The 25191-nt window shown below is 32.1% G+C and overlaps 3 protein-coding genes across 3 annotated transcripts; 1 reads left to right on the plus strand and 2 right to left on the minus strand.

Annotated features, from left to right (window-relative positions):
* The first annotated feature begins 6316 nt into the window (after positions 1–6316).
* Positions 6317–9163, plus strand: LOC111023234 (protein STAY-GREEN homolog, chloroplastic). The gene is made up of 4 exons (XM_022300619.2): positions 6317–6710; positions 6798–6971; positions 7051–7218; positions 8701–9163. The coding sequence occupies exons 1-4, from the start codon at positions 6588–6590 to the stop codon at positions 8995–8997; spliced, it is 762 nt and encodes a 253-aa protein (XP_022156311.1). The 5' UTR covers positions 6317–6587; the 3' UTR covers positions 8998–9163.
* Positions 9164–10594: 1431 nt separating this feature from the next.
* Positions 10595–14479, minus strand: FZR2 (FIZZY-related 2). The gene is made up of 10 exons (XM_022304026.2): positions 13745–14479; positions 13534–13656; positions 13268–13372; positions 12903–13082; positions 12660–12722; positions 12375–12569; positions 11780–11881; positions 11637–11699; positions 11451–11519; positions 10595–11130 (listed from the first exon to the last, which is right to left on the minus strand). The coding sequence occupies exons 1-10, from the start codon at positions 14291–14293 to the stop codon at positions 11077–11079; spliced, it is 1503 nt and encodes a 500-aa protein (XP_022159718.1). The 5' UTR covers positions 14294–14479; the 3' UTR covers positions 10595–11076.
* Positions 14480–19001: 4522 nt separating this feature from the next.
* LOC148211092 (uncharacterized) lies at positions 19002–20405 on the minus strand. Its single transcript, XM_088125908.1, has one exon. It carries the CDS (start codon positions 20147–20149, stop codon positions 19235–19237), a length of 915 nt encoding a protein of 304 aa, XP_087982034.1. The 5' UTR covers positions 20150–20405; the 3' UTR covers positions 19002–19234.
* Positions 20406–25191: the final 4786 nt, after the last annotated feature.

The raw sequence follows: 25191 nt of genomic DNA on the forward strand, positions 1-25191 counted from the left end.
AGAATATGAAGATCATATTTAGTTCAAACTCGTGCAATGTTATTTTCTCTCTGTTACATGTATAATAGTTAACATGTCAGAGGTTGCATTAAGTTTTTTTTTTTTTTTTTTAATTTTATAGTAAAAGAAGTGGGGGTGGGGAAATTCAAACTCATGACCTCTCCCCACATGTTTCAAATAAGCTTTTAGGTCTAGTAGTGATAAATTTAATATTGTTGGAGGTGGTTTTAAACCTCTTACATGACATATCTTGATTGGAGGGGAGGATTACACGTGGCTTTATGATGGCAAAGTTTAGTTTCATCACCTCGGTATTCCGATTTTATATTGAGTCGATGCCCAACATGTTCGGGCCGAACATGTTCTCTTTGAGTCTTGCTCCCCTTTGCTAGCCAAACTGACCTGGATATACTCGGCTCAACCTTCCATTTCGACATATTCCACGACAACACACAGTGATTCACGGTTACCTTAAAAAACCATTGAGGTCCTATCGGAAAGATGTCGGAGGCCTCACCTATAAATAGAAGTCATTTATTTTTCAGGTACGCGAACACTGTATTACTCTCTGAATACTGCTCGGATTCTTCTCGACTTGGGCGTTAGAGTATTTTCTGTCTTGCAGGTTTCTTGTCCAGCGCTTCCCAACTCATCCTCCAGGTCATCTTCTGATTCGAACCGAGGTTTGTAGCTTGATCATTTTCGTGATCAAATAAATACCTGGGGCACACAATTGAATATATCATTTTTAGCTCAACTAGCCATTTAAGTACATATCTAAGACAAAATTAAAAAGTTGATACTAACAAAACGAATATATCAATTTTTTTTTTGTAGTGTATCCTAAAATCTCAAATAATCATCTAAAAGAGATTGTATTAAAAAATTTGTGAGTAAATATATATCTTAGTACCTAATTTTTCAAGCATTCTTTTAACGTAATCTTTATTGTTTAAAAAAAGTTATTTAGTTTCTTTATTTTAATATTTTTCATTTACTTGGATAGCCCAATTTTCTCAATATCCAATCCCTCCACCGACGAGTTGATAACCACTAATATTTTCTTATTTGTCACGTGTATTAAAAAAATTCTATTTGTCACCACTCACGTGTACTTAAAAATAAAAGCGACTTCCGTATAGTAATTCCCGGCGACAAGAAATTGATATCCACATATTATTTCCAAGTAACCGAGACTGGGGATGTGGAAGTACAATAATACGAGTAAATGGGGGAAATTGTCATCGGTATACCCCAATTTTCTTTTACGAGCTTTCGTCCCTATTAAGGACAGTGATACGTATCTTCACAATGGTATAATATTGTCTGTTTTGAACATAGTCCGATCATTCCCTTCTCTAACTAAAGTGGAACTTTGTTTCCCATCACCCTACAAATCCAACCATCCCTTTCTAAAAACTAGTTATTATTGTAACTTTCAATTATTTTTCTATCAATTCCTTCCTATATTTCTTTCTAGCTTTTTTCTTTTAATTTTTGAACCAAAAACTTAACCCTCTCTCTAGATCAAACAAATCCATAGAGGTGTGTTAAAAATCTCACATTAACAAGATAAATGATCTAATAAAGTTTATAATAGACATGTGTTGTTCTTCTCATTACCAATTAGTTTTGAGATAGAACTCCATGAATATTAATAAGGTGAAATCAATTTCAACACTCGTTATGTTGACTATTCTCTAATACTTTCCTTTTTATTTATTCAAATATAAAATTTATGTTTTCTTTTCAATTTTTCAATTTCACGTTTTATGTTTTTAGTTTCAAAAAATACCATACATGTTTGGATAACTATTTTTTGTTTTTTAATTTCTCAAAAATGAAAAATCAAACATGTTTCTATTTTGAAAAAGTTGGAGAGTTGAAGAGATAAATTAAAAAGAGACAAATCTATGTAGATACTAGAGATGACAACGAGATGGGGGTAGGAGATGGGCATACCTTCTCATCATTGTCCTCGTGGAAACTTGTAGTCACCGTCCCCATCTCATTCTTCTATTTTGGGAATTGAGGTTCAAGTCGAGGAATCCTCGTTTAAAAACAAGGATTTTCATCGAAAAAATTACTAGTTTATAAATTAATTCTAATTATTTTTAGAATTTTAAAAAATAAAAATTATTATTTACTAGTATAAATAGTTAGTTTAGAAAAAGATTTAATAGTTTATTAAAAATTTAGTAAAATATTTTATAAAATATATATTTATTATTTAAAAAATAGAATCGAAGATGGAGTTATGGCATGGTGGGAAAATTCATATTCCTTGTTCTCAGAGCGGGTATCCGACCTTGCAGAGATTTTCGTCATCTCTAATGTAGAGATATTAAAATAAAAGTTTAGAGAGATAAATAAAAATATTCAGAGAAAAAATTAGTTAGACAAAATTTAAAGCTAAAAAGATAAAATTTTAGAGAAATAGAGTAAATTTGAAGAAAAAAAAGGGTTAGAGAAAGAAAGAAAAAAAAAATGAAGGGAGAAAATTTTTAGACAGATGTTTGTCAGAGAAAAAAATAAAAATAAAAAAGAGAGAAAGAAAAGTTATAGCAAAAGAAAGAAATTTAGGTAGAGAAAAGTTGGAGATATTTGTTATAGAAAAATATATTAGAAAGAGAAATAAAAATTACAAAAAAGTAAAATTTGAGAGAATTTTTTTTTTTAACTATACTAAATTTTCATAGAGAGAAAAATAGAATGATATATTATATATAAATGAAAAATTTTGGAGAGAGGGAGGAATAATAGTAAATATTTAAAAGATGAAAATTTTAAAGAGAGAAACAAATTAAGGTAGTAAAAAATTTGAGAGAGAGAAAAATTATAATAAATAACTATGTAAAAAAAAAAAAAAGATGTTGAGCATTAAAATAAAAATAAGATTTTGAAAAGCTCTAGAAACATTTTCTTTTGTGGTTGAATTTCAAAAACATTCTTAAAAAATAAAAAATTGAATGAATTATCCAACAAACTCGTCTTGAAAAATGAAATATCAACAACTAAATATAAAAACAAAATGATTATGAAACCAACGGTTAAAATACTTCATAGATATATGAAATACACCATTTAAATTTATAAGTGTCAAGACTATTTACTTTTACGTATTTAAAAAAAAAATTATGTTCTCTCTGAAAAGTAATAATCTAGGGGCGTACCCGTTGGGCAATGACCAGTGGCCCATTAGCACATTCTCTTCAGAATCACAATTCACATGACTAGACGGCAGATTAACGGTAAATTTGGATTCAAAACTGGTCGAAGGGAAGAAATTTATATTAAATTACAAATTTAGTATCAAAATTTTTAAAACTTTGGAGATTGTGTCCCATAAGCTCTGAATAAGTCATTAAACTTTAAACAAATGCCTTTACGAATGAATGAGTGATTTATTAGACACAAAATTAAAATTTAAGAGATTTATTGATACGAAAATTAAAAATTCAGAGATATACTGGACACTTTTTAAATTTTAAAGATTATTAGACACAATATTTAGAGGGAACTTATTAGACATTTTTCAAAGCTTAAAATCTATTAGACATCATATGAAAAGTTCAAGGATAAACTTATAATTTAACAAGAAATATTTAATTAGACTCCATAAATTTTCAAGTAATAATTCATGTATAATGAAAGTTTTTCGTTTTTTGAGAATATAACTTTATAAACATAGGAAGTAGGGTATATACAAGATGAAAAGTGGGCTTGAAAGATGGAAAAAAAAAGGGATAAAATAGACAATCTTTTTAGTAGGGTGTGAGATTGAACTCATAACCTCTGGGTAGTTGGAGATATATGCTAATTATCGTCAACTATGCTTGCTTTGATAGGAAAATAGACATTTAAACGACGTGTTAATATTTATTAATTTTATTTATATTTTCTCTCCTTTCTCGTCGCCGTAGTCCTCTCTTATAAAACCAGTGAGAGGGAGGAACCATGACAAAGTTGGCCAGCACTATGTAACAAGTTAGAAAATTCTAAAATCTAATCAAACAAGTACAATAATGAAAGCCAAACAACAAAGCAGGGTAAAAGGAGTAAATTACTTTTTGTATAGGTCCGTCCCCAAATTCGATCAATTAGTAAAATCTCAAGGACAAAATGGTAAATGTATCTTTATACTAAATTACAAATATTAACACATTATCAACGTGTTTTGTATTTTTAGAATAATCATTCATGAATGTAAATCAATAATTGACCAAACTTTTGATTTACTGTAACTACGTCGGATTTACTGTATTGCTTTGTCTATATTATGTTGGATCTGCCTTATAAATAGCCATTTAGACTATAAACTAAATAGATAAAAAAGAATGTCAAGAATTCGATTCTCCACCCCACATATTGTACAAAAAAAAAAAAGATAAAAATGAATAATTTCACACTTTATTTAATGTGGTTCAATTAAATCGTTAAGTACTTAAAGATTTAGCTGAGGTCTTTAAAACTTTATACTTTTACTGTTTTAGACTCTAGTTTATTTTATTTACTTTTGACTCTCAAATTAATATTTGTATCTATATTGTTTGATACTCTAGGTGAGTTTTTTCCTAGTATTTTTTTTTATATAGAAAAAATGACAAATTTTAAAATTTTAATTACATTATTTTTTTGCAATAAGAGAATGTTAATAATGTTTAAAATTTAATGAATATTATCCATAAGATATAATTAGATAAAAACACACTTCTATGGGGTTACATAATTCTGAAAGGAATAGTAAAAAACAAAAAAAACAAAAAACAAAAAAGCATCGTTTAGTGCTACATTCTTATATATACTAATCAATCATGAGCTTAGAAAAACATCCTTTTGCATTGAAAATTAAATAAATTAATTTGACACATTAATCTTTATAATATATATATATATAGTTAAATTGTTATTTTCTTTTTCCTTTTTTCTGTTTTGAAAATGATGGGTAAAAAAAATGTGTTAATGTGATTTATATCTAAAGTTAAATAACATTTTTTTTATATCTATGTTTTAATTATAGTTTAAGTTTGGTCCTTGCAGTTTTAAAACTTTCTTTTGTCCTCTTATACTTCATTTAAAGTTTATAATACATCACTTCATTGAGAACGACGCAATAAATTTATTTATAAATATTTAAAATGTGTCCTACGATGGATATTTGTTTTAATTGGACATATAAGTTTGACAAGTTGTTTTGAAAACATTAATAGATAAAGTAGAGTTTTATAAAATGTAATTTAAAATATACTAAATTATATAATTAAAAGTATAAGAATGTAGAATTATCAATATTTAATTAAGATTTTAGAAAATTATTTAAATGCATACTAATATATCATTGGCGATTTTTTTCCATAAAAGAACAAAAGAAAAAATAAACATTTCAACTTTTTAGTCAATTTTTTACACCAATCAAACTAGTATTGATCAACTGAGTTGCCTCCAAAATTAGACAACCTATTAGATAAATTATTCGATATTTCGAATAATTCATTTTTTCTTTCAGCAAATACTAATAATTCATATTTGTACTTATCGGATTTTTCTTTTATACATTTCATCAATATTTCTTCAAACAAATAATTGTACGAATATTGAAAAAAATATATTTACATCAATTAGAATAAAACTTTGCTCTTCCCATCGCCCTAACTCATTAATCTTTTTTTTTTATCTCACACAAATATTATGACAACTTTTATGGTTCCAGCACTATCTATTTTAAAATTAGGACTTGATAGTGGACGTGCTCTCCAAAATTTTGGTACTTCATATTTAGTGATTCTATTGTCAAATTTACGTCTTGGGTACATAGTGTTATATATATATATATATATATATATATATTTATTAGTACAATAAAGTGTGGGTGAGAGATTTAAATTCATGATATCTTGATCAGAGACAAATACCAATTACCGTTGAACTACATTTTCATGATGGTTGCACTATACTACATACTTACCTAGAGAGAGGGACGTTATTTCATTTGTGTCATATGGTTTTAATTAATTAGATTTAGAGACTTTATCAAGTTGGAGTATTTCCATAACATGATTTTGGATGTTTTTTTATTACTTAAAATTTTGGTAAAACTTGTTGGTTGGTTATAAAAGGAGTCCCCTCAATCCACCCAACTAATTACAAACCTAGAAGGGCAAAAAAGGAAAAGTAATTGCGTAATTTGAAATGGTCAAAGTAATTGAGTTGATTATAAAAGTAGTCAACAAAACATTGTAACGGTGTCGTATAAGCAGGCGGCCACGTGAAACGCCGAATGCCCAAAACTTTCCGCCAATTTGAAAGAAGAAAGAAAGTTGGGAACTTGAAGCAACCGCAACCCAATTCCTTTCCAACACGCATCTAATTCCCCCAATTTTTCTGGAACCAAAAAAAAAAAAAAAAAAGGTCCTCTGTTTTGCTTTCTGGGTTCCTCTTTTTTCCTTCTCTTTTCCTTTAGTTTCGTAGAAGCCAGATATCAGAGACTCCCAAAAGTGGAAATTCGAGTCCCGTTTTTGTTCGATTCGAGCCCCCCCAAAATATAGAAATCTGGAGTTTCATCGTAGAAGAGACGGAGAAACAGAGAGATGGGGGTTTTTACAGCCACTTCTCTTCTTCTTGTAACGCCAAATTTAAGGCATGAATCTGGTTCCTCTCACCTGTTTCCTCCCACTCGCAAATCCAAGAAGAAGAGCCGCGCTCTCGTCCCTGTAATTTCTTCTTTCCTTTTCATTTTTAAGGAAGCTTTTGATTTTGGAAAAAACAGAATTGATTTGGGTTTTGTGTTGCTCGATCAGGTTGCGAGGCTATTTGGGCCGGCCATATTCGAAGCTTCGAAGCTGAAGGTTCTGTTTTTGGGGGTGGACGAGAAAAAGCACCCTGGAAAATTCCCCAGAACCTACACTCTTACCCACAGCGACATAACCTCCAAGCTCACCCTCGCTGTTTCTCACACCATTAACAACTCTCAGGTTTCTAATTTATTTGTTCTGTTTCTCTCCCAAAAACAGAGACATGGGTCTGATTTGAATTTCGATTTTGAATTTGCAGTTGCAAGGATGGTACAATTGGCTTCAAAGAGATGAAGTGGTGGCAGAGTGGAAGAAAGTGAAGGGAAAAATGTCTCTTCATGTTCATTGCCATATCAGTGGTGGCCATTTTCTGTTGGATCTTTGGCCCAATCTCAGATACTTCATCTTCCGCAAAGAACTCCCTGTGGTAAATTTCCATATTCTGTCGGTACCTTCTTTTAACTCTTCAAAAATGTTTCTGAATTTTTTATTTTGTGTTCTGCTTCTCAATAAGACTTTGAAATAGATTCTTGTTAGTTTTGGAGTGAAACTTGTAATTTAATTCCATCAGACTTTCCTCTAAAACTGAAAAATCCCCCATGTCTCGATCCAATGTCTATAGTTTGTTCCTTCCCATCTGGAGTGACAAGGTAATTTTTGTAATCATGAATTAAATGGTAAAATTCTAATGGTAGCTTGTTTAGTAACATATATTGTGAACTATATATTTGTTTGTTGTTTTTCTAAAAAGGAAATCAAATTGTTATTCTGGTAATTATTTCACTTTTTTTCTTTCTCTATTTTTGTTACAACAATAAAAGAAAATCAAAATGGGTTTAACAACTCTCTTTCTTTGTTCTTTGAAGTTTTAATTCTTTTTATTTTTTTGTCAAAGTTTGTACGATAATACATCTTTTAAATATAACCCATCTTAATTTTCTTCAAAATTTTAATGTTATTTTCTGAAACATGTTATCGTACGACGATTTATCTACTTTTCAAAATTTCTCTTAGTGGGTGTGATGTTATTGTTACAATCGTTTTTAGAATACATTATTAATATAATGTGATTGTGATATTTCAATTTTTGACTTATGTCTTCATCCACAGTAGTTCAGGCTGAAGATAAAATGTTATTTAATATAGACATAAATGCTGAAATTAATTTTATTTTTCGAACCGTAAATGCTGAAATTATTTGAGTGTTAGGAAACCCAATTGCATTCTGGAAATCTTTTCCTTCGTTTTTTGTTGATAATTTATTGGTTTGACTTTAAATCAATAAAAGCATATTAGGGTTTAGGATCCGTTTGGTAACAAGAAACAAAAATATTGTTTTTGTTGTTTTAAAATTTCTATATAATTTTGATAATGTTTCTAAAAAATTAGAAACAAGAAACCTAAATAATTATCAAATACTTAAGATAAGAAACAATAAACGGGACTTTAATGACCAACCAAAGTTTAGTTTAAGTATAGATTAGGTGAGGGTAGTTATGAAAAAGAAAACATAACCTTTATGCTTTATAGTCAAGATATTATTTTGCTTCTTTATCCTTGATTTTGATTCGTATACTTTAAAAATATTTATTTTCATTATTCTCGTTTAGTCGTACTTTCGAGATGTTTGGTTTGGGACATTAAATATAATTTATCTCTTTTTTTTGTCACAATTTTTGCATGACACTCCATACTAATTTTTTTGAAACGTAACCATAAATTTGTAATAATATTAAAATAGAGACTAAAAAAGACATTTTGAAAGTAAAATAACCAAATTTGAAATTATAAAGATCGAAATAATATTTAAACTAATATGAAAAAATAAAAAATAAAACAAATAAATGATTATTAGTTAATTTATATATTTGAATAGTTGTTTTGTTAATTGACACGTGAGAAATGACAGGTGCTGAATGCGTTTGTTCATGGAGATGTGGATTTGTTCAACAATTACCCAGAATTACAGGAGTCTTTAGTGTGGGTTTACTTCCACTCGAAAATTCCAGAATTCAACAAAGTAGAATGCTGGGGCCCACTTAAGGATCCAGCCCCACCTTCAAATGGGCCTAAACCAGACGAGCCCACCTGGGATTTGGGCCGCCTCGATTGGCCCAAACCCTGCCAAGAAGACTGCTCCTGTTGCTTCCCTGCCATCACTTCCATTTCATGGTCCCCCAAAAATGAATTGGAGCAGACTAGTTAGAGCACCTCAATTTGGCTCTGCCTTCTGGGGGTCAAAAATGTAAATACCTTATATTTATTTACCTTTACTTGTGTTAATTTAAGATTCTTAGCACTTATATTTAATTTGTTAATTTCAGTGGTACAATAAAAAAGTTGATATAGCACGGTGAAATGTTGGTATGGTCTATCGTTTTTAATGCCTTCATAGAGACGATTGAGATTTGTAAATTAAGGAACAAGAATCAGATCGAAGGGTTTAAGGGTATAAAAAATGAGGTGAATATTATATTTTAGTGTTTTTTTTTTCTTTTTAAAGAATGATTTGTTGTGCATTGGAAACCTTTTAAAGGGACGGCTGCTATAATGCAAACAAATTAATCCTTTAAATCTACTTTTATTAATGGTTTGTCTGTTTGTTATAAATTATTGGAGTTAGAAAGTGAATCATAATCTATATTTTTGTTTAAGACTATATGATAAAATAATTCATGTGGGACCTGTCAAAAAGGGAATTATTGAACGAATTATATGAATTTTTTTCTATCAAATCTTGAGCATAAGTTCACGAAAGAACATCAATGTACACAGGGGACAAAGAAAGCGAAAGAAAAAAACTTTTTTTTTTGTGTGTGTGTGTGTGTGTGTGTGTGGAATTCATATGGAACTTTTAAATAGAAAAAATGTCTGAATGAAACGTGAAAATCTCCAAAAAGTATATGGAGTGGATGGGTGGTTCGGTTGGCTGGTTGCTGTCATTAAAGAACTTTGGAGAAAGACAATCGATAAAATAATAATAAAATAAATAAATAAATACTTGAATTTAAAAAAAAAATGAAAGATCGTGGCTTGTAATGGAGGTTTAATATATTTTTATAGATAGAAACAAGTTATGATATTGTGATATGAAAAATTATTCGAAAGATGTATTTTATTTCATAGATTTGATTCCCAACTTCTAAGAGTAGATTATATATTCTATACTGACTACTAGCACGTACATTGTATGTAGTATTTTTTTAATTTTATTTCCCCTTTAGATATATTTCAATTTTATACTGTTTTTTTTTAAAATTAATTTCAATGAGACAGAAATTTCTTGTCCTAATTATCAACCACTCAGTTATAGGTTTCTAAAGTTTAACAAGTTTGTTTTACTTGTCAAAAAAAAAAAAATAATAATAATAATAATATTTTATAACTAAAATTATTTTCTTAGTATAAAAACAAATCTTCAAGTAATATAACAAACATGGAAATTTTGCTTGATCTCACAGCAATATTAAACTTCAAAGATGAAAGATAATTATGGTATTAAAATAAAGAAACTAAGTTTTACTCATTTAAAAAGAAATACATACTGAAACATATTAACCATTCACACAAAATGGCATAATCAATAAACTTCATATTATAAAAAAGAAAAAAAAAATGCAAAGATACTTTTAATTTTTTAAAGAAATAAAGTATCAAAATGCTCTACAGAAGCAAAACAACTGGAACGGTTAAACAAAGATTAGAAGGCTCGAAAGTCCTATGACAACTATTTTACTTTAAATTTTCTACCCTTTTTTCCGAGTATTTCTCTGAAGAGTTCAAAAGTTTCAGATAATATTAAATGTTTATCAATCCCATCATCAAAATTTTTCAGATACCAAACTATAATGGAAAAGAATAATACATATGTACATGAATTATACCCCAAATATCTATGAATGAATCATATGAATAAAAAATCCTCTCCTCTCATAAATTTACAAGTCACGGAAGTAATAATTAAAATATTGGGTAATTATTTACTTACTATAATTTTTTTTCTATTGAAGTGGGGAGGAAAATAAGGGAGATTTGAGACCATCTCCTCCGTGTGAGACTATGGAAAATCCATCACTTCATTTCCTTTTTCATCTACAGCTTTTTGCTCAGATCTCATGTAGCTTTGCTTTGGCTAATGCAGACCAGATTGGTTAAAGTTGTTCACATTGAATCTTTCTAAACCAGCGACAAAATCCTTGTCATTATTCCTCAAAAAAGATGGTGCAATAAAGTTGAAAAGGGTGTGTTAAGAGCTGATATGGCGAAGAGTTCAGTTCTTTGACGGTTAACGGATGGTGGTGCGTCCGAGAAAGGATGCTCCGATTTCGTTGTCGGTGTTCTGCATTGTAATGTAAACCCACAATATGAGTGTGAGTTTTGACAAAGAAATGGAACAGAAGATCGAGTACTCTCTATAAGGATCTCAAGAACAAGATGTCAGACAAACATGTGTTATATAGTTTCAAATCATGTGCAAAGATGTCATTTTAAAATGCAGAAAAATGTTCAAATACAGCTCAGTGGCAGCTCTTGATTTTGTCTAACTATAACTTATCTTGATCTGATCCAGAAAGCGGTGTCGACTAACTAGACTACATTGAAGAGACAGAAGAAATCACATGTATTTTGAATCATACGCAAATGGATTTATTAATTTACCTGCGATTTAGGTGAAGGGAAGACATTCCAGAATCTGAGTGTTTCATCGCCAGCACCTGTTACAATAGTCTGCAAGGGGAAAAAATTGGATAAAAAAACAAGTAAAAACAAATTGGTTACTTTTTTTCTCATACAGTTAAAAATGTTGCGATAGCGATTGGGAAACAAAGCAAGTATATAAGCTACCTGTCCATCGGGAGATATGGCAAGATAAAGAACTCTAAAGGTATGGCCAGTCAATGTTGCCAACTGCACGAGGGCAAAATTTAAATTTAGACGGGAAACAGCAGAATATGATTATAGTCGAGAAAAAAAAGAAACAAACGGACCTTAGACATAGTTGGATATCTCCAAACTATTATTTGGTTTTGGGAGAATCCATGAGTACTAACAAGTTCATTGACATTCTTAGACCATGCCAGATTGCACACCTGTCACATAAAAACAAAGACAGTTTATCTTAACTTTGACCTTGAAAGATGACCAGCTGAAAATTATTCCACGGGTTGAATATATCCCATGTAGGTTCTTAAATGATAAATCCAAATTTCAGAATAAAAAAGGTCCAAGGAAATTAAGACAAGTCTTGATAGCAGACATGTGAACTACCCACGATCACAATGTTATTATTTTGATGGAAAAAAACAGGAAATGCCAGGTTGGGAATAATAGAAATACAAGAGCATCCAACCTGCCCTTTTTTACTCCAAAAATACTCGCTCTAATAAGATAAATATTAGCAAAAAGTCAATAATCAAGGAAAATTCTTAGTTATGCCGGCATTAGATCCGCATTACAAACAAGCAATACTTGAATTACCAGAGCTGGGATTGGCATCAAAGATTCCTTCTATTCTATGCTTGAATCACAGGACATTATATGGAAAGAAATGTTACAGAAGCAAAGAAATAAGAAAATAATCACCTGACTTCCAGTGTCCATGCAGCTCAAGTGTGTATTAGTTGTTGTGTTCCAAAAACGTATACATCGGTCTGCAGTTCCACCCCCTGATGCGAGTAGTCCGTGAAGATGAGGAGACCATGCAATGGCTTTTACAGCAGCAGTGTGCTCATAAAATTTAAGCACAGGTTGCGTTGAATGTTGATTCCAAACAAATAACTAGCAAGCAGATAAGAATAAATATCAGTCATCATGGCAGGAGAAAGAAAAACTGTGATAAAAGATGGGAAAAAAAACATTAGAACATACTCTGTTATCATTTCCGCCCGATGCCAATTCACGGTTATCGTATGACCATTTCAATCCACAAACCTACAACAGAACAATTGTACTCTATGGCTAAGAAATAGGTAAAAAACAAGAGAAATACAGACAAATTGACAGAGGATAATAGCCCTAAGAAGAAACCGTTTGATGTGTACTAATGCCCTGAAGATTTGACCCTGAAGTTCAGTAGTAGGCAGGTAGATATAAGATGTCTGTGAGCCTCACCTCTGATTTATGGCCAGATAGTTTAGTCACAAAATCATCCTGAGCTCGAATATCTCTTTGAAGAATACTTTTGTCCCGGCTACCAGAAGATAAAATGGATGAGCTCCAAGCTAAGGCCCCAACTCGTAATCGATGGCCCTCCATAGTCCTTACCCTTTTACAGCGTGATGCATCCCAAATCTAGAGAGATGATGGTTAGGGCATTGGTTTAATCAACACAGGAAGCAGGAACATAATTGTATCCATCGGAATCTCAGTTACGCAAATCTCAAGAAATTAAACTTCCACAAGAGCTGGAGGAAAAAAGGACTGAATTGAAGTTCCGAAGCCTGAACATAAATAGAGTTAAACTAATCATCACTTACCTGGACTTTTCCATTGCTAGTCCCAACAGCAAGATGAGTTCCACGCTGTGCCCAGCCTACTGAACACACACTGTCATCAATTCCCAAGTCACACAACTTGGTGACCTGCAAATAGAATGCTTCTCAATAACTACACACCCACAATTTATATAATGTAAAAACATAAATTATTCTTTCTAATTATAATAATGTAAAAACGCATTCAATTTGCGATCCAGAAAACCACAAAGGGGAAACAAAAAATCAAAGGGGAGGCAGAGGGCTACCTTACTACTACAAGCATTCCAGAGATAAACACAATTACCCAGCCCCACAGCCAGCACATTATGCGAAGACCAGTCCACGAGATTCAGATAAAAATCATCTTGCAGAGCAGGTGCGTCCAAGACCTAACAATGCAGAGGGGAGAGGAAAGGGTTTACAAAATTCGAAGACCGATCGAACCCAAATTCCTAAATCTGTGTAAAAGAAATTAACCTTATAAGGCGATCGTGGAACCTTGCGTGGAGTCTTAACGGGGCTAGGGTTAACTCCAGGAGCTGCATCGTCGAACCCAAAAGGGGAGAGGGAGTGCATTGACCTCCGCGTCTCGGTCTTGTAGCGAAAAATATTGTGATTGGGTAGGCACATTGGGGAGCTCCTCTTCTCCGGAGTGGCCGGAGGGACAACTCCGGCATCGGGGCCAAAGAGGGCGGTCCGGAGAAGCGTGGCGTAAGCACTGGAACTATCTTCCCGACCCTCAGAGTGGGAATTGGGGACAGGGGAAATATCAAATAGGAGGGCAAAATTGGAGCCGGATCTACTGGGTATGAACCTATCGGAGTAGATAGCTCTGGAGGGCGACAAATGATGATTGATGTTGATCATGCGGTCGATTTGACGGGATGGGGTTAGGGTTTCCAGTGAGTGTGAGGAGCGGGACATTGAAGGGGGCAAATTGAGGATGGAATTGGAAGAGGAAGAAGAAGAAGGGGAAGTTCTGAGAGATGATTGATGGGTCTGCTGGGGAAGTGCTTGATCTTCCATTGGAGGATCAATGGAAGAGATCTGGAAAAATGGGGGCAGAGAGAGAGAGATAAAGATGAAGAGAGAGAAAGACTAGGAGAGCAGCATAGTAAAAGGAGAAGGAGAAGCCTTGTAATAGACGCCCGGAGATGGAGAGACAATTTTTTTTTCCCTTTTTTTTTAACAGCTTAGCTGTGAGAGAGAGTTCCCGGCAAATCTTAGGTAAAAGCTATCAGCTTTTTCCCGGGAAATCTAATCTACGACTCTATCTATCTACTGCCCCTCGTTTTGGGCTATTCGGCCCACAACAGGCCCAACCCAACTCTACCTATAATACCCTTTTCTAACAACTCTATTTTTCCTAAATTAATCACAAATTCCGACTTAATTTCAATTTCGTCCTTTATCTTATAATCACACTTCGTAAATCGTCTCTGTCGTGACGCTTTTTTATGCGCCAATGAACTAATATTTTACGTTGATTCATCGATAAAAAAAATAGGATAGGTGAACTTTAACCAATTTAGAAAAATTTTGTAAGACTGATTGAATTGTCAAAACTTTAGGGATTAAATTTGCGGTTTAAAGAAAATAGAATAAGAAAAAAAAATTTCCTTCTATAACGTTTATATCAATCGATTGTGAAATCATTGGTGGTTAGCTTAAATTGTCGTACATGGTCAATTTATGGCAGGTGTTCACAAAATTTTTTAATTTTGGAAATTTTACAAAACTAGTCGTTTTAAAACATATATTGAATTTAGTAAGACCCTTCTTTTCATTTAACCATTTAAATTATGGTACATGGTCAATTTATGGTAAATGTTTAAAATTTTTTGCAATTTTAGAAATTTTATAAAACTAGTCGTTAATTTAGGCATGTATTATCTTTTAAACAAGGGTTTAGTAGTAAAATCTAAATAAGCTTTTGTAGTTATTGGGCTCTGACTTTGGACAGAATGGCTTTTGAAACTGACATTAACATGCAGCCCAGCCCAATGAAAGGCCCAATAGTGTAGTTTAAACCCAAATTCAGTTCAAATAATTCTAGAAAGCACCAAACTTTACCTTCTCCCTCCCCCAATGTTTTGATTTTGTTTATTTGTATTTATGAATATTTTTTAGAAATTTCGATGGATGTAATTCACGTTGCTATTTGTAAATATAGCAGCAGAGCTATGATTTTTCAAATACCACACTCTTAAATTTTTCGCACAATTATTTAGACATTTTTACATAATTCTTATTTTAACCTCGTAGCTCACCCATTTACGTTTATCAATAATAGAATTAATTAGCTATATCATTTAGAGATGTTATATATAATAGAAGTTTAATATTGAAATAATTATCATTATGAAATTGATAGATGTTCCCTGGTTAGTTTATTCTTTTTTGCGAATAATGGATTTGAGCTAATTTAAGGTTATATTCTATTTAACATAATATTATTTTATTATAATAAATTATTGATAAATGTCTAGAAATTACTAATTTATTTTATTTACGAAATAATTATTAATTATTTTCAGTTGTTACATATGCTTTACAATGTAATGATGAATACTACTAGTCAAGTTCCAATGTATTTGTCAACATAAGTCTAGCTCGGCGATCAAGGCACTCTAACTCATTTATTCAAAGTCGAAGGTTAGGGATAAATCAATCTTATATATTCACTTTATTCTTTGATTTCTCATAGTGATCCAACGATAAAAAAGAGGCATTATGTTAGTAAGAAAATAAAACAAGTGTGACACTAGAGACTCCAATATTCGATTTAATGGTGTTGAATTATGATGAAATTAGTAGAAAAGGTATAAAATGGGTGTAGAATGATTATTTATTTTTTTATTTATTTTTTTCTGTTATGAAATGTAGGCAGGTAGTTGAATCATTCATTTAAACCCTTAATTCTTATAGCCACTTTAAATACCAAGAAACAACGTGGCCACCTATGGTTTTTATTACACTCATATCAAAGCTTAGCCTTTATTTAGCTATTAACTATTAAGTCTATTCCATTATTTGGTTTATTCTTCTAGTTATTTTGACTTAATTTTGTTTTTAGTTTTCTACTTTTAAAAAACATACTTGTTTTTTTTCAATATTTTAGTATTTTTTCACTTTTTTTCGTAACACATTAGACAAGTTTTAAAATAAAAAACAAGTTTCTAGAATCAAATTTATTATTCTTCAAATCTTGGTCTAGATTTTGAAAAAGTTTTTACGGTAACAAGATAAAAGGAATGGGCAATGGTTGTAAATTTAGTGAAAAAAGAATAGTTATGAACCGAGACCTTATTTATTTTTCTATTTTTCTCACCGTAGACGATGTTGAGGTCAAAATTATTGTAAAATCGCTTCAATTCCATTTTGGTGGAGAATTCATGAAAATAATATCTTCAATCCAATGACTATTAGTATATATTTAGTAGCATGTAATTACTTCTAAGGGCAATATTATATCGTAGGAGAAACATTGATCAATAAGCTAAAAACAGAAGAAAGACGGCAGCAGGAGGAAGAACTTCTCTTATGCTCACAATTTCATTCCAACAATAAAAGGGATGAGTTGAGTACACTGCTATCCAAAATGTACGACGACATTAGATTAGGGTTACAAGAGCAGATAATACGAAGAAATATTTCTACACTTAGCAGCACTAGAAAATATATTAACAAGAAAGTAGGGATCATGGTTGGGTTTGTAAGGTGAATGCAAACAAAGTAGAAGGGAACGATCATGGTATATAATAGAGGACAATTATAGTATGAAGCTTTTGGGTGAAACCAAAAACAAAGGCTTGAGGGCTATGCCCAAAACGGACAAAATATCATATCATTGTGGAGATTACTTGGGTACCATTGTCTTTAACCATCATTGACTTAATAGGAAATATATTGTTGCGACATTTTTGGCAAAATATTAATGTTAAAAATACTATTCATAATACCGGTTAGTTTCAGTTTTGGTTCATTTTGGTTCCTAGCTACACTTTCAAAATTTTTATTTTGGTCACTATACTTTCAAATTTGATTAATTGTAGTTCCTCTACTTTCAAAATATTCATTTTGGTCGCTATGCTTTCAAAAAGTGTCCATTTTGATCCATATTTTCAAAATTTTAACACAAATATAATTCTACGCATACGAAAACTCTTTAATATAAAGTCATAGTTGCATTTCAATAATAAATAATATCGACTGGAGTGCCATGTTGAAATTATGATAGAAAAAATGAGATTAAAAAATAAAATAAATAGACTCAAATGGTTAGTTTTTAAAATAATACAGAGACCAAAATGAATATTTTGAAAGCATAGGGACCAAAATAAACTAAAGTTGAAAGTAAAAGGATCAAGATAAACATTTTGAGAGTACATAGACTAGAATGAACTAAAGTTGAAAGTATATTAACCATATTCTAACCAAAAATTAATTAGAAAGACCAAAAATTTCCACAACTGAAAATTATAATGAAGTGATGTAATAATGGTTTGAGGGCTATAAAAGACATTTCACGGCTTTAGGTTTCAGTGAACTTTTTAAGCTTGGTATATAAATTCTAGTTGGGCACTAGCTAAGTGATATAAAGCTTTGAGTTTTTTTTTCTTTTAATTTGTTTGGAAAAAGACTTCGGGCTGTGATTTTTCTCTAGTGTGCAGTTTTACACTTGAATTCTCGTGTTTCTTTATTGTTTTTAAGTTATTTTTTACTTATTCCTATAATATATGAGTGAGAGGGTTTTTCCCAACATATATTAAGACGACGCGATTAGTTATTAACTGACATGAAACATTTTGTTTTCAAGTTTTGGTGTTACCATTATTAGTTTGCTGAGAAAATATGCAACATGGTCCCCAATTCCTTGTAAGTAACTCTCAAATTTCCTTCTTAATCTTTAAAAAGTTTAAAATTTATCAGTAATGTATGGACAATTCTAAGTTAGGTCATTCCATTAAAAGCTTGTTAAATAAAAAGTTTATATTATCATTCAATTATTGATTGTTTTTGTCTTCGAGTACAATAAATTGGGATATAGGAGTTTGAACCTCCGATCTCAAGTGTCTTGTTAACATATTTAGACACTTTGACATATGACAGGAATGTTATTTTAGTACATAAAACCTAACTAGTTCATTAGTAAAATTTGACTTGTCCATCAACAAATTTCCTTTTTCTATGTGGTATATTTAACACGTCTTTAAACTTTAAATTTTTTGCTTAATAAGTCCATAATCTCTCTCTCTCTTCATTCTTTTACTAATGCCTAAAATCAAATTTTCCACAAAATTCACCTTAAATAATGGATAATATAGTTAACGTATCACACCTACGTTAAATTAACGAAGTTGACAAACAAAAATTTATCGAAAATATAGATATAAGTTGGAAAAAAGAAGAAGAAGAAAGTGAAGGGTGTAGTACAAAAACGAAATAAACAAAATTTATGTAGTAGAAAATCTAATTTTTTATATAGAAGATGCATTTAATTATGAAAAAAGGAAAAAAAAAAAAAAAGTCCCTTCTTTCCCACGCTTGAAATGATTTCAAGACGTGGAAATGCAACGTTCAATTATTTCAAATCAAAGCGTTGGTTTGTCCCTCCCGACAAAAGAGAAAAGGAAAACAGAGCTGTCAAAAAAGTTAGAAACAATAAAAATTTCCCAATTTCCAAAACTTAATTCCCAATTCCCATTTTCAGATCTTCAGAAACGGGATCGAATCTCTGCAATTCCCAAGTTTGGATTTAAACAGAAACAATAAAAAGCAAAACGAAATACCCATCAAGCGTTTTCCATTAATGGAAGAAGAAAATCGAAAACAGTTTGTTTTGTTTGTTCCTGTTTTGTTTATCATCTGAAATCCAAATGTACAACAAAAATTATCGGTCCGCTAAATCTTTTACAAAAAGAATCATCTAAAAAAAAAACCGAACCCATTCCACCGACCAGTTTTTCACCGCCGGCGAGGAGGCAAATACTCATTCTCAATCGCCGGCTGAGTCCTCGTCCCCGGAGCCGTCGGAGCTCTGACATGTCCGACCATGGAAACCTGCAGAGCTTCCTCTTCGTAAGCCCTGATTTCCAGCTCCTCCATTCTCGTCCTCTTCTTCACTCTCACCAACATCGCCACCAGAAGCAGCCCCAGAAGAAAAGCTCCGATCGCCGCCCCGATCGCGCTTCCGACCGCCACCTTCCACGGCCGCTCCTTCTTCCTCAGCTGAACCGGCTCCGGATCCTCCACCACCAGCCCAAAATGCCCCTGTCGAGAAGCAGAGCAAATCAACGGCGATATTTGCTTCGCTAATGTCACTCTTCCGTCCCTCTCGAAGCTCGCGCAAATCGGGGCCATTCCCGAAACATTCCCAATTCTCGTCGAGTTTCTGAAATCCACGGTGATGGGTTTTTCTCCGGCGGAAATTCTGACCTCGAATGGGGAACTGTAGTTTCCGGAATTGTAACCCGAAATCCCCAGAATTGAGGACACTAATTGATACCCAGATACATCGTAGTTGTTGAAATAAATCGAGGACCAATTCGAGCCCAGATTTTGGCGGATGATTACGATTCTCTCTGCACATGGGTTTAGTGAAACTCCGATACCCAGATGGAACTCCTTCACCCGAGCGCCGTACCGCCGCAGACTGCCGCACCGGAACCTCGCCGTGTCGACGTTGATGCCGGAGAAATTTTCCGGCAGGGGTACTCTGTGGAGCGCCCCTGTTTTGATTGAGTTGTCCAGAGACTTCAATGTGTAATCTCTGATGTAAAGATCGAGAAGACGAGGTGATTTGAATTCTTCGGCTTCGGTTTTGGAAGGAATTATGGGAATCAGAATGAGTAAGAAGAAGAAGAAGAAGAAGAAACCCATGAGAAACAGAGTACAGATTCAGTGATGTTGTTGCTGGTAATTGTTTGTGGGTTTTTTCTTATGGGAAAGCATTAAAAAAAAAAAAAAGAGATCACATTCAATGGAGATGCGAAGGAAGCAGCTTTTTTTTCCTTATTTCTTCCCCTTTTCTCTGCAAGATGTAGAAGGAAATGGAATAGTGGAAAAAGGAAACTAAGGCCTGTTGGGGAAGTTCTGAGAGTGAGCTGTAAGGAACAGAAAAGGGGGGAAAAGTTGCCTTTGCTCTCTTATTTTATACTTTATATTAAAATCTTAATCTTTAAACTTTCTATTTTTTTAATAATTAACATGCTGCGTTGTGAATGTCTTAACCATCCGGCGGTTCATAAAATTTAGTAAGTTCTGATTATGGTTTTTTAAACTTTGACTTATGCTTTCCTATATAGTTTATATTAGTAATTTTGTAGTAGAATGGATGTGGGGCATCGTTTTAGACGAAGTTTTAATATCATAAACGTTATGCTAACATGTCATTATTTATAGGATAAAATTTTAACTGAGTTAACATAATAATGTGGTAGAACACTTACTAATGTCGGAGACTGAAAGTGTAAGGATGTAATAAAACGTTGTTCAAAGATTCAGAATAGACACATTTTTAACCCTTCAAAAACTAAATTGTGAATAACACTAGAGAGTTCTTTATCATAGAACAGGAAAAATCTCAAAATCTATTATTGAAAGACGGTTGAATTTGGAAGGTGATATAGGTTAATGTAAAACAATGATACATTCTTGTACTTTAAGCATTTTAGAAGTCTTTTTTTTTTAGAAAGAGGGTAAGAGATTTTGAAGGGAGGAGTCAAATTGGGGGAAAAGGTAGGGAAATTGGAATGATTTAGGAGTGTGGAATATGATAATGATGCTTCTTCAAGCCAATAGAGGCAGCTGGAAAAGAAGGGCCTAAGGCGTGCTAGCTATTCTTTTATATTATAATTTCTTTTTTTTTTTTTTTTTTTGGTAACATGTCTCCCAATTCACCTACCCTATTGGTCTTTATTAACTGGTCAAGAGCATTTATTTTATTTCATAAATATTGACAACTCGTTTATTTTAAATCCTAGCTATATACGCTTCATTGATTTAAATTTTACTATAAAATCTAGTATTGTTAATGTGAGGCCAACCTTATTATAGCTCAACCCAATTAATTGATTAAGATATATATTCCTGATAAAAAGTTGTGAGTTCGAATCACTGCCCTCTCATGTTGTTCTAAAAAATACTATTGTCAATCCAAGCTTAATTAAAAAATAAAATTGAAACTAAAGTTAGAATAAGATTTTACTAATGCAATTTAATACATCAATCTCCATCTTTATAAAAAAAACAAAAAGAAAAAAAATATCAATCTCCATCAATCAACCATTACATTAACATAAGAGCTTATATTTTTCCACATATTTAAAAATGGTTATCTACCATTAAAAAAATGTCAATTATATGTTTTTTAAAACCCTATTGAGTGAACTATGGGGATATATATATATATATATATAATATAGTGTTTTGTTTTTGAATGATTGGCTTTATCATCACTTTAATTGGTAATTTAGTTTGAAGAAGCAAATTTAGAAAAATTTAATAGTAATGTAGCATGTTATATAGAACTAACCTGAAAATTCTGGCAGAAAAATGATGTTTCACAGTCTTTGTTGCTCAAAATTACATTTCTTTAATGACATTAACAAGGACGATCCTACTCCCAGTTCCATCCCATTGCTCATTAGTCTAAAACCCGTTCAACTCTTGAACTTGGCAGTCCAACTTTTTCATTTATGTTGTCTCCAAGTTTAGGACAGATCCTAATATTAGCAGTTCTTAAGGACAAGGTAGTTTAATGCCGAGCCGATGTCACTCGACTTAGGCAATTCTACTAAAGTTAGCGTGTGTAACTTCTCTAAAGTACACTCTTCTGTATGTTCGCGAGTCACATTAGTCAATTCAGCTTGGTCATTCGCTAATTCACCCCGTAATGGTGGGACATTAGTCTTTTTCTTGATGAGTCGAGGATCTTCAATTGATTCATATGTTTTGAAAATTTGAGCCTATTTGGTGACCTTTTTATTATTTTTTTTTTTCGTTTCTAATTTTATTAAGAAATCTAAACATTTGACAACTATCTATGTTATTTGTTTCTCATTTCTATAAATATTTTCAAAATTGTATAGAAATTTCGGTTCCCATTTCCATTATCCTTGAATCTATGAGCGTTAGGTTAGTGGTCATGTAATTCTATTTTTCTTTATTAAAACAAAAGGATTGAAAAATAAGAAACAAGAAAACTATCAAACGGGTCCTCAGTTCCATTAGTTCTCTGGCACCACAGACATTGAGCTCTTGATGTTTAGGTGAACGAGATGGAAGTTTAATTAGCAAGTTTGATGCAGTTTAGCAGTAGAAGTTGAGAGAGGTTATCGAGACCAGATAGGTTAGGCAATTTTCAATGATAGTTTCTGATAGGGATGAGTAAACGTATCAAAAAAATCGAGCCAACTGACTAAAACTGACCAAAAGAAACACAACCTGACAGATCAAGGACTCTTCCAGTTTCTCGAGGGCAATCAGACTTGGTAACTTCTGATTCTGAAGCTTGCATTCTTGTAATTTAAGTTCACAAGGTTGGAAAGGGAAAGGGAGGTTCCCAACCAGAGATTTCGAGAGGTTTGGGGTTTTCAACCAACCCGAGAAAATCGAAAAAATCGAACCGAACCGCACAGGTAATAATTAGGAAACTTGATGTTAGGATTACTTATGCTTTGCTTACTGGGGCCTAGCTTGTTATTTTTCTACTTTCCAACCTCATTTGATGGAGTTATTTTTTTTAATACAACAAGTGGGGTAGGTGATTTGAATTCATGCCTATTAATCAAAGACAAGTGACTGTTCATGTTGACTTTTGTGACGCATTCTTCATTGGATCGAGAGTAAATTTATTGTTGATATAAGTATAGTTTAAACAAAATAACGGTAAGATTTGATTTGCATAAAATATAATTATTCAAATATAAAATAAATGACATTAAATTAATTAGTATTAAATTAAAGACAATTTGGGAACAAAAAATTATAATTTAAATCAAGAAATCTAGTTTTGTAAATAATTAACATAATATCCATTTAAGTACAGTTTAACTCACCATAGACAAAAATTCTAATTTTAAGGATTAAATTTTTGGGGTGTGAACACAGAAAAATTAATACTCTCAACTTGTTACACTAGACAACGAAAATGAACTTGGTGTGAAAAATATGACTTGTACATGTAAAAATAGATGGAAAAATGTCAACCCCACACTTTAAACTCACTCCTAATTTTTTTTTTGTTGCAACTACTTATTCCAACAAATTTCAAAGATGCAATCAAACTATATTGGGAAAAAGACAGGCAACAAAAAAAAACCAGACTCAACCAATATAAATATCCACATTTCAAACCATTTGTCACACCAAGCAAGCAATTGTAGTCTCCCGAGCAATTTGTTCATTACCAACCAATAATGGCCGTCTCCAAGGGGAGCATGTTCATTTTTATCGGTGTTCTCCTCGTTAGCACGAACCTAATTGAAATTACAAATGCAGCGAGATTCATCAACCATGGTTTTAATGCGGCTGTGAGCGTTGTACGTAGGCCACAACCTGTTGGAATTCCGAGACCACGAGGGGTTAACCGAAATAGAAGAGGTTACCATTTCTATCATCGTTGCAGACCTGGAATGCACATACAAGATTGCATGAATTTTCTAAAGAGCGGTTTCACTGTTCGTATTCACAGAATTAGTCAAAGAAAAACTACTTACGAGATTGAGTGCAACCCTTCTATTAATGCACAATGCAGAAAACAGATAAAGGCCCTTAGACGAGGAAATAGATTTGGTAATCAGAATGTTTGTATAGGAGGAAGAAATAAGGCTGGGCAGATCTGTACTCTCCATCACTAATAATCCTATACTAGCAAATGATCCAACGGTCATCAATATTTGACTGAGGCAGTGCATCATTCCTTATAAGTTTTACTGTGGCAGTAACTAAGCACAATTTTGGTGAAACATAAGGAAGTTGATGGATCAGTCTCAGCAAGGTTTTTTTTTTTCTTTTTTAATGTTTGTTTTAATATGGTAACATATATAGATTGAGAAATATTTTTCACCATCGCCCTTATGTTGTTTAAATTCATGGGACCAAATTTATTACGTATTTTAAAGAATATTCTCATCGTGTGCAAGCGCACACAACCACTGGTAATACAAAGAAAAAGAGTTTTCAAGTTCCTGTATCCACGGGGCGGCTACCAATTTCTTAATAGTGAAAAGCTTTCAAATGCAATAATCGTGTTTCTTGGTCACAGAAATATATGTTGTAATAGTGTTTTGGTTTAAAAAATAATAACCTGCTGATTAAATATGATTCTATTGCGCCTCTACCTGATAGATAAGAGGTTGCAAGCGCACAATGCCACAAGTAATACAGGAAAAGAATATTCCGAGTTCGTATAAAATATGCTACCAAAGAAATAAGTTTGAGCATTATTTAAAGTTGTTAGGTATAGTGTAATTTGTGGATTGGGATCGGCCCAAAGGTTACAATTTGGCCAACACAACAAATACACATCCAATAATAAGTATGGATAAAATACGGTTGTACCCAAAGGAAATCTATTATCTAAACTGAGATAGGTTATTAATATTTGATTATTCAATTAAGAGTATCACTTGCAAATTAGCATTTTTTTCCAAATATTGAAGATAGATGTTGCATATCTCACTTATCCTCATGAAGTTAATTTTCAATGTTATGAATATTTATATATTGTTTGTGACATTACTTACTATATCAAGTATATGTACTTTTGTTGTCTTAATAACAACATCGTGTTAAAGCAGGCACAACACACTAAAAATCAATCGTAGCAAGTAAATAAGGTCGTATCTACAAAATTGTTACTAACACTCCAAAACACACTTAAGAACACCAAAAATCCAATTCATGCCAAATTTTATCAA

Source organism: Momordica charantia (genome assembly GCF_013281855.1).
Source record: "Momordica charantia cultivar OHB3-1 chromosome 6 unlocalized genomic scaffold, Mcharantia_2.0 BLBB01000006.1, whole genome shotgun sequence".
NCBI classification, from domain to species: Eukaryota; Viridiplantae; Streptophyta; class Magnoliopsida; order Cucurbitales; family Cucurbitaceae; genus Momordica; species Momordica charantia.

Bases quoted from the DNA above. Each gene is read 5' to 3' on its own strand.
- LOC111023234 (XM_022300619.2), top strand. From the start codon at position 6,588: ATGGGGGTTTTTACAGCCACTTCTCTTCTTCTTGTAACGCCAAATTTA. The intron at 6,711-6,797 runs GTAATTTCTTCT...TTGCTCGATCAG, and splicing joins AGAGCCGCGCTCTCGTCCCT to GTTGCGAGGCTATTTGGGCC. The intron at 7,219-8,700 runs GTAAATTTCCAT...GAGAAATGACAG, and splicing joins TCCGCAAAGAACTCCCTGTG to GTGCTGAATGCGTTTGTTCA.
- FZR2 (XM_022304026.2), bottom strand. From the start codon at position 14,293: ATGGAAGATCAAGCACTTCCCCAGCAGACCCATCAATCATCTCTCAGA. The intron at 12,570-12,659 runs GTATGTTCTAAT...TCTGCTTGCTAG, and splicing joins CGGGCGGAAATGATAACAGA to TTATTTGTTTGGAATCAACA. The intron at 11,520-11,636 runs GTAGCTTATATA...TTCCCCTTGCAG, and splicing joins CCATATCTCCCGATGGACAG to ACTATTGTAACAGGTGCTGG.
- LOC148211092 (XM_088125908.1), bottom strand. From the start codon at position 20,149: ATGGGTTTCTTCTTCTTCTTCTTCTTCTTACTCATTCTGATTCCCATA.